General features: G+C 30.8%; 1 protein-coding gene across 1 annotated transcript; it reads right to left on the bottom strand.

Moving 5' to 3' along the window:
- Nucleotides 1–876: 876 nt before the first annotated feature.
- Nucleotides 877–13,861, bottom strand: LOC107451269 (uncharacterized). The gene is made up of 4 exons (XM_016067315.3): nucleotides 13,707–13,861; nucleotides 9,553–9,682; nucleotides 5,943–6,049; nucleotides 877–1,014 (listed from the first exon to the last, which is right to left on the bottom strand). The coding sequence occupies exons 1-4, from the start codon at nucleotides 13,749–13,751 to the stop codon at nucleotides 955–957; spliced, it is 342 nt and encodes a 113-aa protein (XP_015922801.2). The 5' UTR covers nucleotides 13,752–13,861; the 3' UTR covers nucleotides 877–954.
- Between the last annotated feature and the right edge of the window lie 2,701 nt (nucleotides 13,862–16,562).

The raw sequence follows: 16,562 nt of genomic DNA, 5'->3' as shown, positions 1-16,562 counted from the left end.
TTTAAAATTAAGATCATATTCTGCCTGTATCATTCCACAATAAAATTTTTAAAAAAAATAATATTTATTTTTTCTGAAGAAAAGCTCGAGATTCGTGAAATCAGTGCCTGTTTAGATCCCGCAGCCACAAATAAATTATAAATGTTTCAAAGAAAATTATTTTTGCGTTATCACTGATATTTTTTTTTCAAAACCTTTAAATATATTTAGAGAGTATTTCTAATTTTGATAATACAGTTCGGAAGTAAAAATATATTGTGATGACTACAAAAGTGTTTTTATCGCGTCATAATGGCTGATTAAATGTAGAATTTGATATCAGGAGTGCTGAAAGCGACATCAGTTTCGTAACACCAACGTTATTTCTTATTAGAGAGATATTGCACCTCACTCTGCCCGCTTAACTGGCTAGGACATTTTTTTTTCTTAAGTGTCATGAGATGGGGCATAAGAATAAGTTGGAGAGAAGATGAAAAATTTTTTTAAAAGGAAAGGACGTGACTGTTAAATTTTCAAAGCAAAATATACCAACTTACTTCTGTTAAAAAAAAATGTCTTTTTTTCTGTATAGTGCAATTTTCGATTTCAATAAAGTATTTAGGAAAGTAAAACATGTGTTGCTACTAATTTGAAAGAATAATAAAATGATTTCTGATTGAAAATTCTTTAGGCTTGATATTGTTTCCTGCTTTTTAATGGCATTTTTCCAATTTGCATATTTAATTTGGAGCAGTTCTAAATTGTTGCCTTTAGTATTAAAAATTTATTTTAAGGTAGATGTTCATATTTCATATGATGTTAATTTCATTTGTTTAATCTGCTTAAGAATACCATTTCTACCAAGATTTGGGATAAAAAAAATTAAAGACCCATAACTATTGAGTGTTGAATTTTATTAACATGCTAACTAATTTTAACAAATAACTAGAGAAATAGTTTAACTAATGATTGCATTCACTTTTCTTCTGAAGATTCTGGAGCCGGTTGACATCTTGGAGGTGAAGAATACTTCATCTGAAAAAAAATAATATCGAATATAATAGGTATAATAATACATGAATGAACTCATTAGTGTTAGAATGTTTGTTTATCAAAGGGAAAACACAAGTATGCATGATAAGAAAATTTATATTATTTTTAAGTAAATAAATAAGGAATCACACTCTGAGCATTACTACGAATAAAAAAAAAATAAGTGTTTTTTTTAAACTGACATTCGTGATTGTTAGTACTAATAAAAAATGATACATAAAGTGTCAAGCTGAATACATATATGTATATAAATAGGTAAGTGTGTGCAGATATGTGTAGCTTTTGTTGTTGAAAAGTATAATAAATTTATTGGGCTGATTGGCGGGTTATAAAATTTTTTTATTTACATTAAATTTGGGCAGAAATAAAATTTAACGAATTGAAAAAATTTGTACAAATGCACGATAACTAATACAGCTTGAACAATCACGTTTAAGATACATTGCTTAGATCATATCTCACTTTCTTATTGAATTTTACAAAAATTTTCACTCCGAAAACATTTATCAGAGAAAATTTTAAAAACACAAATAATAATTAGATGTATTATAGCACAGAAAAAATTCCATACTTAATATCTGTCTCTTTACTGGGAAAAAAAAGAGTTTGTTAATGGGAGCACCAAAAAAGCATGGTAATTTTTAACTAAGTTTTTTGTTAAAATTAACTATAAAATGTGTTTTTTTTTTATTTTAAGATAAAATTTGTAAGTGTGGTAAAATTCGGAAATTTTATCATGATACCTTATTATTATTAATGACTTATGCACATATATATTTAACACAATTGTCGTTACCATACAGTACTGTAATTTTACAAGAAGTTTTTCTTCTTTGTTGGCAAATTGAGTGTTAGTATGATCATGATATTATTTGTAATTAATTTTAGCATCATCTCAAAATTTTATTGACTTCATTCTCAACCGCGTTTCGTATTCTCAAAGGTAAAGGGGCAGTAACAGCAAAGGCTGTTTTAACCGGCAAAATATTCGTTTGCATTGTTTTTTTTTTCCCATCACCTTTCGACTAATTTTTTAATATAAGTAATTATTTTTGATGATAAAAAATTCGTTTGCGGGTAGTGGTAGTTGTTCTGCTTTAGGGTGCACGATGCGTCGAAGAAGTAATATATTACCTAAAATTAAGACGTTTAAATTCCCTAACGACACATCAAGCCGAATTCAATGGAGTAATGCATTAAAGAGAGAGAATGGGTTTTTAAGCATGTGCTAGAAGATTTTATTTTATTTTCTAGTGTCTAAGTAATTTCTTGCAATCTGTTTGATTTTAAAATTAAACCATTTATAAATTATGTTTGACAACGGAGCTAAGTAATAAAAAGTCTTCAAGATAAAAAGCCCAAAATCTTTTAAAGAAAAAGTAGCCTATTTTTGTTAGGCTTAAAAATATCAAAATAGTGTATTCTTGTTGTATTTTGGACCAGTGTTGATATTGCATCGTGAACCGATAAAAAGTATCTACAGTAGGTCCGATTGGCACAAATGTTTTTCTGTCTTGACTTTACCAAACACAACATATGAAAATTTGATGTTCTTAGGAAAGCTACAAATTTTTTTAAAAAAAAAATCTAATGCAAGATTTGGTATTACTTTTATAATTAGTCTGATTTATTTTTAGCTAATGCATGCATGATACTTAAAAACTAATTTTAAATTGCATGAATATCCAATTTCAAGGAACTAACAAGTTTAAAAGAAAAGAATGCGAAATGAGTGATATCCAAGTAGGAACATGAAAGATCTAAAGTACAGCGCCATGTAGTTTCTCGGACTAATTTTTCTTCATTTTTCAAGAAAAAAAAATCCAAAGTACAGGACGGAATTTGTTAAGAAAAACGTTTAAATTAATTTACAAGAGCATAATATATTCCTTCAAAATTTTTAAACTTTTTAAATAATTACCTTTTGCTTAAAAAATGAAAAGCAAAAATTGGCTAATTGTACAATACTCATGCCTACATATTTTACTAAGCAATGAGTGTTAGAGTCTTTGCCAAATAAAATGCAAACAAAGCAGTTAAATTCAGAAAATTAATAACAATGAGTAATGCATTATAAGGTACACAGTGCGCGAAATTCAATTTGTTAGTTTTCCCATGCATCTTTAAAATATATTTCAATCACGTAAATTTTAATTATTTCTTTTCATTTTTTCGAACAAAATGCATAAATATTAATGGCAAGTATTAAAATTCGCGACAAAACAAAAGAGAGCAAATCAAACAAATTATCGCTTTTCTAACACAATATCGAACAAAAATTTCATTTAGTTGATTGTCATATATTAGTTGTCTTCAATATATGCCAGTACGAAAGAGTAATAAAATTAGACTGTTGGACGTAGAGAGGAAGCTGATTTCCGTCACAAGTACCTCAAAAAGTTCTGATTCCATTTTTATACTATTTTTCGTGACAGAAGAAAAAATATTTAATAACATATAGGTATTTAACATCAATCGTATTGTGTTGTATTTTTCCGCTTTGAACTTTCATTATATCTGAAAAAATTTTGAATTCAATACACCATCGAATGGAATATATTGTGTTACAATCAATCCTGAAATAATTTCCCCAGAATTTCTACTTTTTTCATAAACTTAACGGCATTCTGAGCAAAATTCAAAACACTTTTGAGTTTCTTTAACATTTAAATTTAATTTCAACGATGGAGAGTTTCATTTTAAAACCAGTTCAAACTAATTTTCTTGGAAATTATTATTATCATTAGGTTTTGATTAGGTAACATGATTTTTCCTACCGATTTGGATCCTTAATCTCAAACATAAGAAGGATTGGTGCAATCAATCTGAGAAATGTAGGAGACATAGTTTGACAGAATAATGTTCGAAATTTTGAGTTCTTTAATGCAATTTTATGGTGAATGTGTATACGTGTTTTACTAAACTTACTAGATCAGTAGCCTTCACTCAAATAAAAAGAAATTTTTCATACCTTTATAAAACTTTATAATTCGAACTAGTTTCATGCAACAACAATTTTAAATAATTATTCATCATTTAATTTGATGAAAATCGAAAAACGAAATAAAAATCGAAATTTTAAGGCCTACAAAAATGTCCGCAATGTTAAGCTATGCAAATTTAAATAACAACTTTTTAAATCACAGAAACTAAAATGGCTTATTATTTCAAATGAAAGATTTTATTTTTAAATTAATATTGCTCCCACATTGTTCCAACGTTTGGCTTCTACCTTTTTAATATATGTAGTTTGTTACGATTAAAAAAAATAATTACTTTCTTTAATCCGTATGAATAAGTTTTAAAATAAAGACATTTCTAAATAATTGCGTGCTTACTTAGTTCAGACACTTAATTTCAGAGATTAACTCTCTCTTAAATCCAAAGGAGAAAATATTGAAGTCAACAATTTCTTATTATAATATTTATGTCAGTTGCAACAAATTTATCTTTAAGATTAACATCAAATTAGAATTTTTTGCTTAAACTGAGATTTAGTGCCATTTTCATTATTTTGAATAACAGCTGGTTCTTACTAATAATAATATCTGATGTGGGTTCAACAAACCGATAAGATCTTTCACAAAGGAAAATAAGTTGTTTTTTTTTTAAATCACAATTTAGGTGATTTATGCTCAAATCAGAGTTTTTATTTTAAACTATGTATAAAAATTTGATAAAAAGAACTGGCTGTAACTTAAAGTAAATAAATAATTTCAATGTCTAATATTAATGAGCCCTGGTGGCATAGTGGATAGACCACTTGCATTCCAATTAACCGAGTTCGAATTCCAGCCATGGCTGGTTGATACGAATTCCTCACCCGGCTCGAACAGATCAGAGTGCAGACGAAAAATTTTCTCAGTGGTAGACGGATCACGGGTTGGAGTTTCCGAGAAGGGATTTCGTGGTTTTCCTCTCCATGTAACGCAAATGCGGGTTAGTTCCATAAAAAGTCCTCCGGTAAGACGAATTTCTCCCAATACTTAAACCAGGAGTTCTATTGTTTTCTGAATTAGGTTCAAAATTACAAGGCAACGAAGTTTAACATTAGTAGCCGTAAACAGAAAAATTGAGCCAGTTGTTCAAAGACGGTTATGAAATAAAATAAAATGTTTATTATTTATTTCATTTTTTTTTTAAGTTGATAATTCAGTGAGACTTTTAAGTTTGAAAACAATTAGAAAAAACAGTAAATTCTCGTTTATTTCATATTTTTATGACTCCAAACAATGCAGCATTGTTAAAATTTTTAAAAGAAAAAATAGTCTCAAGAAAGCTGTGGCTTTTTTCAACACCAATTTCATAATTCAGAATAGAGGGAACTAGCTGCAGATAGACAAAACTTGACCTAACAGTTATGAATATTTGTTACGAGTTGTTATCGCTACCATAGGGCATTGAAATAAGGGGTGCGATTTTTTTGGTTTTCCAGTGACGCCATATATGGCCAGGATTTCGACTTCTGCCTCACCCATACGTCACACTCGTTTATAGGGTGAACCCATTCATATATCCATTCATTCATCCACAGATCGTAATTGTGACCTGAACCAGAGAACGATCAATCTCCAATTCAGTATCCACAGAAGTATAATTTGATTTGGAAACAAGGAAGACTTTGTGACCCGACAGATACAACGTGCATGAGTCACCATTTAACGGGGAGTCTTCGGCCGGCTGGATTCAAACTCCCGTTCTCACGAACGGGGGTCCAGCACCCTGCAAACCAGGCTATCCCGGCCATTTGTTACGAGTTAACAACATATTTAAAAGTAGGAAATTAATCGCTAAAAATGCTTATTTTATTCCACGGGTGTATCTTCGATTAGCAGCATAGTAAATAATTATTTAAACTGCGTGTAACGCTTCTTTTGTGCACTATGCTTATTTTTGAAATATTTGCTTACCCCAGCAGATTTATCTTTGCCTCCCTTCATGCATACTAAACCATCAGCACAAGGACATGAAACTTGCTGAAACATTTGATCAAATTTCTGTGGAATACACATTTCTCCTAAAAGGGAAATTCACAAAATTAAAATGTTTTTTTTTTTCAATTAAGTGTGCTTTAAAATTGAAAATAAATAAAATATTGATTAAAATGAAAAGGAGAAACTGCAATCAAAAGCATACACTGTAAGCCACTGAGTGTAAGCACTGTTTAGGCAGTACTTTTACCAGTACAGCACAGTAATATTGCAAACTCGTAACAATTCAGAAGAAATGTAACAAAATTCGACAAGTGATAATAATCATGTTTCTGTAACATCGCGATTAAAATGTTATAAAAAAGTGCTTATGAAAACATTTCTTTGACAACCCTTTAGAAATACACTCTATAACAAAGAAATCGACGCACCAAGAAGAAATCATCCGATTGCTTTGAAATTTCGTATGCATGAATGTTTTGAACAGATATGGCTGGAATGATGCCGACTGGGGTCGTACAGTCTTTAGCCACGAATCCCGTTTCCAACTGTGTCCTGACGATCATCGAAGACGTGTTTGGAGAAGCACAGGACTGAGGAGGGGGGATCCTGCCATCACTATTGCACGCCACACCGGTCCTCAACAAGGCATTATGGTCTGGGGTGTCATTTCCTTTGTCAGCCGGAACCCTATGGTCGTCATTAGAGGTACACTTACTGCACAGCGGTACGTCGACGACATCCTAAAACCTGTTTTGCTACCATTCTTTTTGCAGCGCCCTGGGCTGGCTTTTCAGCAGGACAATGCCAGACCACATACGGCACGCGTTGCTATGAACCGACTGCAAGCTTATCAAACTCTTCCTTGGCCTGCCAGATCACCAGATCTCTCTCCCAGTGAGCATGTCTGGGATATGATGGGAAGGCGGTTGCATCTGGCACGGAATGTTGATGACCTCGTTCGACAATTCGATCGAATTTGGCAGGAAATACCATCCGGGGGCAAGTGACCATCCGGGAGCTTTATCGGTCTATGCCACGCCATATGGCAGCTTCTATCCAGGCTAGAGGCGGTTCAATACCTTATTGTACTTTTTACTGTAACTCTGCAATAAATTATTCAATTTTTCTGAAATTTTAATCATTTACTATTCTGTACATTGTCTTCTATCCCCCAAGTTTCGTTTCAATCGGACAACTCAATCTTGGTGCGAAAAACTTTTATTGATTTTCGAAGTTTTAAAATATTGTGTAGTGTTAACTATTGCGTCAATAAATTTGAATTTGTAAGCGTGCATACGTAATAAAGTAATGAATTACGGCACTTGTAATTTTTTGAATTTCATTTGTATTTTTTTAAATTTAAATTTCAAACAAAGCCAAAATTTAATGCTGTTTTTTTAATGTTAACACCACATGCATAAAAAGTAGTTATTGAAAATGAATTATTTCCCATAGCACATCATGGTAAGAAGGATTTTTGCAAATCCTGTTTTTAAAACGCCGTCTTCGAAACTTCATTTTAGTTAAGTATTGTAACTTTTATATTTTAAAGTATTCACTGTGTCAAAAGGAAATTTTCATTATATATAATAAAAAAGTTGTCCAAAAGATAAATGCAGTTTATCTTTTCTATCACGTAATTTATTTTTAATTGAGTGAGTAATTTTGTACAGAAAGATTTGCCAAGTAGCATTTAAAATAAAATACAATGTAGCATACATTATTACTATTTTAAAAATCATTAAAAATAACACACAGGCACATAGATTTTAACTATGTCATCCGAAATTTCACTAACATAATGAACTTATTACATGAAAACTAAGTTCCAAATTCATGAACTTATGTTTAAAACACATACAGACTTATGGTCCAAATTTCATTTAAATAAGGAACTGAGGACATTAAAATTAACGATCAAATTTAAGCAGAAAAAGTTATCCAAGTTCATAAATTTACGTTTGAAACACAGACGAACTTAAAATATATGGTCCAAAATTTTACTAAATAAGGAACATATGACATGAAAATTAATAATCAAATTTACCAAAAAAGTAGCCTAAATAGCCTAAGATGTATAGCCTAATAGCCTAAATAGCCTACCATGTATTTAGCTTTCACAACAACACACTGATGTATTTTAAACACACATCTCATTCAAGTTCTAAAATAGCACTTTAAAAGTGCAAAAACTAATTATAGTCATAGTCCATTTTTACTATGTATATATAGTGATAAGAAAGGCATTGCTTTTAAATAAATAATTTCATTTTTGAAATATCATTTTTGAGCAATATCACAAATTAGCCCTAATTACTTAAACTCTCCGAAACTCTAAACAGTAAGTTTAGAAGCATATGCACTCGATGATTAAACAATTTATTTATATTTTTACGGTGATATTTTTTAAACGTGGGTTCTGCAAAGTTTTTTTCATTATTTTAGTCTTTACAAATGAGTAATTTAATAACTAATTATGAATTATACGAACGGTATGCAAATAATTAAGAAAAAAACAGTTTACATACTTATTATGTTATATAATTATCATATTATTTAAATATATTAGGAACTACATAGCTGTTTTTAAAATGCGTTTATTCAAAATTATTAATTTTCAAATATTTTGATTACTTTTTTTCTCATAAAAAATTTATCTGGCTCATAATACATACATGAATAAATAAAATAAATGAAATGAAATTTCTTAAGAATTGGTCCCTAAAAAAATTAGCCACCTGAATAATATCAACAAATATTGTTTTACTTAAATGAAAGACGTTTAAAACGAGTTTCATTTCCATACTTTTTAAAAATCAGTGCTCTTATTTTTAAAATTACTCTCATCGGACAAACAATGAATCACATCCATGGAAATTCTAAAAAAAAGATCCTTTAATATTGAGTAACGTCCTCTTTGGCCTTGATAACTGACAGCATTCGTTTAGATATATCCAAAAGATAATACATTGATCTCTCAAACATACAAAAATATGGCTATGGGGTCAGAGGTAAAAGATTTTATTGACCAATAAGGATGTATTAGGATATTTGAGAGTTGACACACTCTTTCTGTCAGTTGAACTATGCTGTTCTTTTCTTGAAAAATAGAGGTACTAACATCAAGATCTTTCTGAATGTGGTGACAAGCAGACAACACCTAATCACACAGAATGTTAAAACTCACTGAGCAGATCCCAAATATCCAAAACACTTCCAATGAACGATTTACTTTGTAATAAAGTAGGCGGCTTCTCTAGGGGTGACAATTTGTTTGTCCGGTGAGTTTATTTGCTATAAGCAAGTAAAGAGAAGTTTAAAAGACTGCGCAGAAATGAATTTATTTTTTAAAAAAAAATTTAATTATGTGAAATTATCTGTGCTTATTCACGTCGTTTTAACATTATTTTTAGGAAGTTTGGAATAATTACAAAATTTATCTCATTCACTAAAAAAAATTTAGAATTACTATTAAGAATTATAAATCATGATAAATTCATCAATAAAAATAATCACTATTTTAAATCATGCCATTCATATAATACATAGATGTTTTTTTAGAAGCAACACATATAAAACATTTTACCTTCTTGTGGTCTTTTTAGGCAATGTCCAAAACCACCTCCAAATTGCTTGAGACAACATTCAGCTTCACCACAATCGTCGTCAGTCGAACAACTGCTTCCACCCCACTTAGGATACGCACTTGCATAGACCTAAAAATTAAATCAACATGATTATTTAAGACATTCAAAAGGAAATACAAACAATTCATTCAATTTTTAAAAAAAACTTACTTTTGAATGTATGATACCCAAAACTCAGTAAAATTTCACCTTTTCAATTATTGCAGCTACGTAATTTTATTGAATGAATATTTAATAAAAAATATAATTTATAAAAGAGACACTTTCATTTTCATTTTTTTTTTCGCTTTTCGTCATAAATTCAGATTTTCTGCTTGTGATATCTATATACATATTTCTCTTACAAGGTGGCAAAAAAAAGCCTCATTACAACTCCCCGAATGGCAACGCTAGAAAATCGACCAATGATTGCCGCTAAAAATGCCACATACCAAATCTAGCTGAGGTGGCTCAACATATAGCGCTTTCAAAAACGGAAACTGATATAACAATTCAGCTGCGAAAATTTCTTACTATTAAGCTAGGCAGAAGTGAGTAGTCTTTGTCGATAGATCTCTATTTTAGTATTTTGTCGAAAGCGCTTTTTTTCACGAATTTATATATTACGAAATTATTTGACGATTTTTGGTTTATATCACGAATTTATTTGTTTTATTATTGTTATTAGTTATTCATTGAAAAATGAGTCTCAGTCAATGAGTCTTTATTTAAATTCAAATTTATTTTAATAACCTAATATTTACTAAAAAGATGTAATTTTTTTTTTTTAAGTTGTTATATGGATTTGAATGATTGTTTTGAATTCTTAGAATTTTGTGCATTTGCAATGTACCTAAGTTAATAGCGAGAGAAGCGAGTTTGGTTTGCGAAGCAAACCATATAAGATTACGTAGCAATTTTCGGGGGTTGGCGAGCGCTAGCAGTCAGGGGGCGCAGCCCACTAGTTCTATAAAATAATGGTACTCAATCTCCATTTACCCGAAATTTAAGCATTAAATATTTTTATTGATATGAAATAAAATAATGTTAATTACTAAGGTATGCTTTTATTCCACTTTTTTTACATTCTCTTTTATCATAAATTTAGATTCCCAGTATTTTAATGAAATTTTTATGAAATTTTTCATAGATTACATTACATAATTAATTAATATTCTATGAATGTATGATACTCTCTACTCGGTTACTTCCATTTGCTTTTTCCTTCCCATTAGCGAATAAATTTGGATTTTTCTGCTTTACATTGTATAATACTCTATGGAATAATGATACCCGATTACCACATGCCCAAAATTTTAGCATTAAATATTTTATTAGATGATGGTTTAATAAATAATGCTATGAAAATTATTCAAAACTATTACCATTTGACGCAGAATTTTTATTAAACATACTTTTCTTACTTTTTTCACTATTTTGTATTAATTTAGATCAAAATAAGTGAAAAATACTATAATTAGAAATTTAATAATTTATGGTTATAAAACACCGGTGTCTTTTCCCACTTTATAGGTAAGATCTTCCAAACATGCCTCACTTCCAATCAATAACTTTTTCAAATTTTCACTTACTTACAGTTATTTAGATTGAAGAGAAATGGTTATTCATCATTTAAATTTCCTTAATTTACAAGATCAATTATTGATGAATTTTTGAATATGAATGAAAAAACTTTAAAACTACGTCTTATGAATTTAATATTTTAGTGCAAATATAATTCCGATAATCTAAAAAAAGCATTTTAGAAACTATTAGCTTTTTTTTATAATTAAAAAATACCAAAATATAGCTTTACTCGTAATTAAAGCATCAGAAAGGAAATATATAAGAGTGACATCGGTGCCCCAATGCATTAAAGAGTTAACTGCGCACCAAAATTTCACCAAAAAAACTGGAAAATAATGCATTTTAATTACATAAACTAAGCCAGGGGTCCCCAACCTTTTTGTACCTAAGAGCAAATACCGGAATATCGGTCAAATGGCGGGCACCATTTATTTTTTCAAAAAAAATTTATAGTTGGTAAACATAGGTAATAATACACACTACATATAATGCATAAAAAATTTTTATGTTGATAAGTCAATTTTACTGTCGCCTATAACTTTTTTTCATATTTGGAAAATGCACAAGAGACTTCATTTTCAAATGTGATATCCCCAAGACTAGCTTAGCTTTTGAACGAGTTTATAGCACCTATCATTCTTGCTATTCCTTTCCCTGCAGCTCCAAGTTTGAATTTTCAGTTTTTCCATTATGTCTGTTACGAAAGACAAATCTTCTAGCCAAAGAGGATCTCTTAGTTCCAAAAATATTTGATTTTTGGCTGTAAGATAACTTTTTATTTCTTCAATTAAATGTATAAATATATCAAGTACTTTGACTTTACTGAGCCAGCATCATCAGGATTTTGCAACAGGGCCTTGAAAAGTCGATGTTGCAAAGGAGCTGCTCGAATTAAGTTAACTATTTTAGTAACAATTTTCATTACGTGTCCAAATGGTAGTACTTTACAACACAAAACTTCCTGATGGATTATACAGTAATACGACATAAAATCTGGAAATAACCCATCTTTTATACAGAGAGCAATAAAACCATTCACGATTTCCACCATTGCTGGTGCCCCATCAGTGGTTATTCCAGACAGTTTCTGGAGAGGCATATTTATCAAACTTGCATATGGTATAAATATCCTCACCTATTGTCCGTCCTTTCAAAGGCAATAATTTTAGTAGCTCTTCTTTTACTGTAAAACCAATAAATACCATTTTCACCATAACTGCATACAGTACTGCGTCTGCTTATATTGACCTTATTATTATTGACTTTATCTGTAGACTCCCCAAATTGTAGTGAGAACCACTCACATATTCCAAATCACTCTTCAACTGCGTTTGCATATCTTTTGAAATGGCTCCTATTCCTCTTGTAACAGTATTATCTGATAACTGTAAGTCTTGTATTGCTGACATGATCTCACGTTTGTTGGAAAATCCCTCAAATAAGCAATCAGCCCCGGTAAGGAATGTTTCTTTTAACAACTCTTCATCTTGGATGGACTTTTTCTACTTTACGAGCATATGAGAAATTTTTAAAGAAGCAATCGTGACATTTTCAGATTTCATCTTAGTACTTTTTATTTTATATCCGTCGTTGAACAGCCGAACAAATTTTGGGTTTACGACTACTAATGTTCAACTCCGTAGCCTTGTAATTTTGAACCAATCCAGAAGACAAGGAAACTCTTGGATCAGTAGCCCCAGAGGTATTGATTTGTTATGGGAACATCGAGGACTTTGCGACACGACAGATTTAACGTGCATCAGTCACCATTCACTACACGGGGAGTTACAAGTGGATAGCTCGCATTAAAAGTAGAATGAACTGTTTCGAAATAACGTTCAACATTATGTTTTTTCGGCTCCGCAACTCTATTTCCACACAGCAAGCAACACACATTTATCTTTTGAATTGACGAAGCAATATGATTCCTCCCATTTGGAATTAAAAATACAGGTACGTTGTCTTTTGCTTGATCCACTCATTTTAGTGTAAACAAAGGAAGTATTTACAAATAATAAAGAACTAACGCTGTATACAAAAAATGTGAACATAGAAACCATGAATCGACGAGTTTCGAAAAAACGCCTTCGTAGTACGGCAACCTTAAAAATGGACCGATTTATTTTATTTCGGGTGTGGGAAATTAGTGTGGCGAATACTTGGCGAGAGTGGAAAATACAGCGATATTTTGCTTCGTGATTATATTTTGGGGGATGGAGGGTGTTTTCCTGTCGATTTCTACTTTGGTTGTGTTTATTACCAATATTGAAAAATCAAAAAAATTTGCATAACTTTTTATGGGAAAATGGAAAACTGAAATATTTTATAGTTGGACACAAACAGCGGGCGCACCTAAACCGATCGACGGGCGCCATAGTGCCCGCGGGCATAGGGTTGGGGACCCCTGAACTAAGCTATTTTTAAAACTAAAGACTCCATCCAAGGAAAAAAGTTATCAATGTTCAAAATCAAAGCAGCATTTTTAATGATGAGCATATTATAAAAATTTTCTTTTATAAAAACTTACCATTATGCTTAAAAACAACAAACAAAATGCAAAGATGGATTTCATTTTGATAAGTTTAAAGCTCCTATTACGAACGAGAAGGCACACGACTTAAGAGATGTTAGTATTCGATCTCCACACTTCATTTTATATGTGCAACCTTACATGGTATCTCATTAAAAGATGAAAGCAATTACCGATATTTACTTTTAAATGCCGACTCTCCTATCAAAGCATATTATTTATTTTTTCCAATACATAATTGATTCATAGCCGCTTTTCAATGGGAGGTAAACTACAAAGAAATAATCAATTATTCTTGATATTTTCTTGGACAAAAGAATCGGCGCTGATAACAGACATCATTTTGTTACTGGAGAAAAATATATCAAAATAAAAATTGTAAAAGTTTTATTTTTATGAGGAAACTGAGACTCTTACTGTTTCCGGCTGTTCCCCAGCCATCACTAATGCTTTAAATCCATTTTTTTTCTTAACACAGAAAAAAAATTTCTGCAAAATCTATTCACTATAAAAATATTCTACTCTTCGCACTTCTTTTACGATTTTCATTCATTCTTAGCCCAAATCAACTTTTTTTTTGCTACCACTTCGCAAAAATATGTTTAATCAATATCATAGCAAGACATGTAGTAAATTTTACTGAAATTGATTAAACTAAAATATTAAATATTCCTACAGCCTGTGTCAAACCATATTTCCAAGTATTTTTTATATCATGAAACTGCTGAATTTATATTTAAGATTCCAATACAATAAATAAATTATATCTAATCTTCCGAATAAAAATATCCATTATATATTTTCCGAAGAAAACACTTTCAAAATCTATAAATCGATACTATTTCTTTGAAATTCCATGCATTTACATAAATTATTAAAAAGTTTGCAATAGTTTCTTTGATTTCGATATAATTGCCTTTATAGCCGACGCATTTTAAACATATAAAACTCACGTTAACAAACTGAGGGTGCCAGTACTTTGTATCGCAAAATCTATTTTTACCTGAACATGTTATGGAACAAAAAATCTGCTATGCCATAATTTTTTACAGTCATAATTACCATAAAACCACTGAATTACTCTAATTTAATAAATAATATTGCAAGATTTATGGTGTGATATTTTACAGTAAAAATGGATTTCATTGAGGAAAATGGAATTTACTGTAAGTTGGATTCTACGGGTGATGCCCCCAAAATGTCGATACTTCATACGGTAATTTGATCCGGACTTTTTAACAGTGTATTTTCCTAAATAATAGAAATTGAATGATGTAGTACATAAAACAGTTTCGATTGATGATACGGAAAGCATTTATCCGATATCTGCATACACAGGTGGACAAAATTAAAAGATGGAAGACATTTTCCCATATATCTCAAAAAATACTGAATATAAATAAATATAATTTGGTATGGATATAGCTTATTCCATGATAATAAAGTATGCAAAAAAAATGAAAGTGCCATTCACTGGCAAGACCTATTGCCAATAAATCCAATGTAGTCTGAACTTAAGAATAAAAGATGACAATAAAAGTGAGGCTTTTACAGTGTGTGCTGCCTCTAGTATGGTGTATGGTCACCCCTGACAGACAGACAGCATGCACAACGAGTATGCATGCTGTTAATAAGGGAGTTAAGGAGGACTTGTGGAATACCCTCCCATTCTTCCACCAGAGCAATTTTTAACTCCAGAATGGTTCTGGGGGGAGGTTGGCGCATTGCAATAGCTCTCCCAAGAGCATCCCAATCATGTTCAATAGGATTCAGATCAGGGGATTTGGCTGGCCAATCCATTCGTTGAATATCCTCGCTTTCCAGATGCTCATCAAGCATGAGAGCCCTATGTGGTCGCGCATTGTCGTCCATAAAAATGAACTCAGGGCCAACAGCGCCCCTGAAAAGACGCACATAGGGCTCTAGGACCTCTTTCCTGTACCTCTGGGCACTCACGTAACCATTGTCAAACTCATGGAGTGGTGTGCGGGTATCTTACATGTGCGAATGAATGTGCGAAAATACTTACCATCTCTTAATTTTGTCCACCAGTGTATTTAGAAAAATATATTATAATTTTCGTTGCTCCCACATTTGAAGGATACTTAAAGGATATTGTAACAACAAAAGTCTTACAACTCTTCCTTCAGATCGAATGCGCTTTTATTTCTAGTAACTTATTTTGTGAATAGATTTTTAAAAAATGATTTAAAAAAACTGGTCCCAATGTATTTTTTTAAATTACTAAATAATCAGTCATTATTAATGAAAATTTCCCAAAATATTTTTCATAAAAGATAGACCATTCCGATTTCAAAAATGTATTAGGATAAACTAACCAGTGAAGGAACACTTAAGCTTCGCTTGCCTTTTAAAAAATCGTATTAATTTCAAAATTTGTAATTTTAGTTAAATGACAGTGTCAACATATTTGCTACTAATTGCAAATTATGTAAAAAAATTGCAGAGAGCTTACATAATATTGTTTTAAAGTTTTGGAGGTTCAAATAACAAGTAGTAAGAAGACCCAGTGAAGGAACAGCTTTTACCAGTGAGTAAACACCCAGTAAAGGAACACCTAATTTTGGTTATTTTTAATGCTCTTTATGAATTTATAAGCCATACAAATATTTAAAAACAAGCCTATTCTTGAAATTATAACATATAAATACTTGAAAAATGTTAACTTTCTTTTTTGCAATCATGAATTGAAAATTAAAGTGTCAACATATTAATACATACTGTTCATTCACTGGGAAATATATGACCAGTAAAGGAACATGTCTGTTCGCTCACTGGTTAAAAGTTGTTTTTCGTATTTTTAACATACTTTTGATGCGGAACATCACTAAA

Source organism: Parasteatoda tepidariorum, chromosome 7, assembly GCF_982258835.1.
Source record: "Parasteatoda tepidariorum strain Cologne lab strain chromosome 7, Ptep-v5.0, whole genome shotgun sequence".
In the NCBI taxonomy this organism is placed as follows: Eukaryota; Metazoa; Arthropoda; class Arachnida; order Araneae; family Theridiidae; genus Parasteatoda; species Parasteatoda tepidariorum.
The sequence above is the reverse complement of the archived record's forward strand: the minus strand, read 5'-3'. Positions and strand labels throughout refer to the sequence as shown.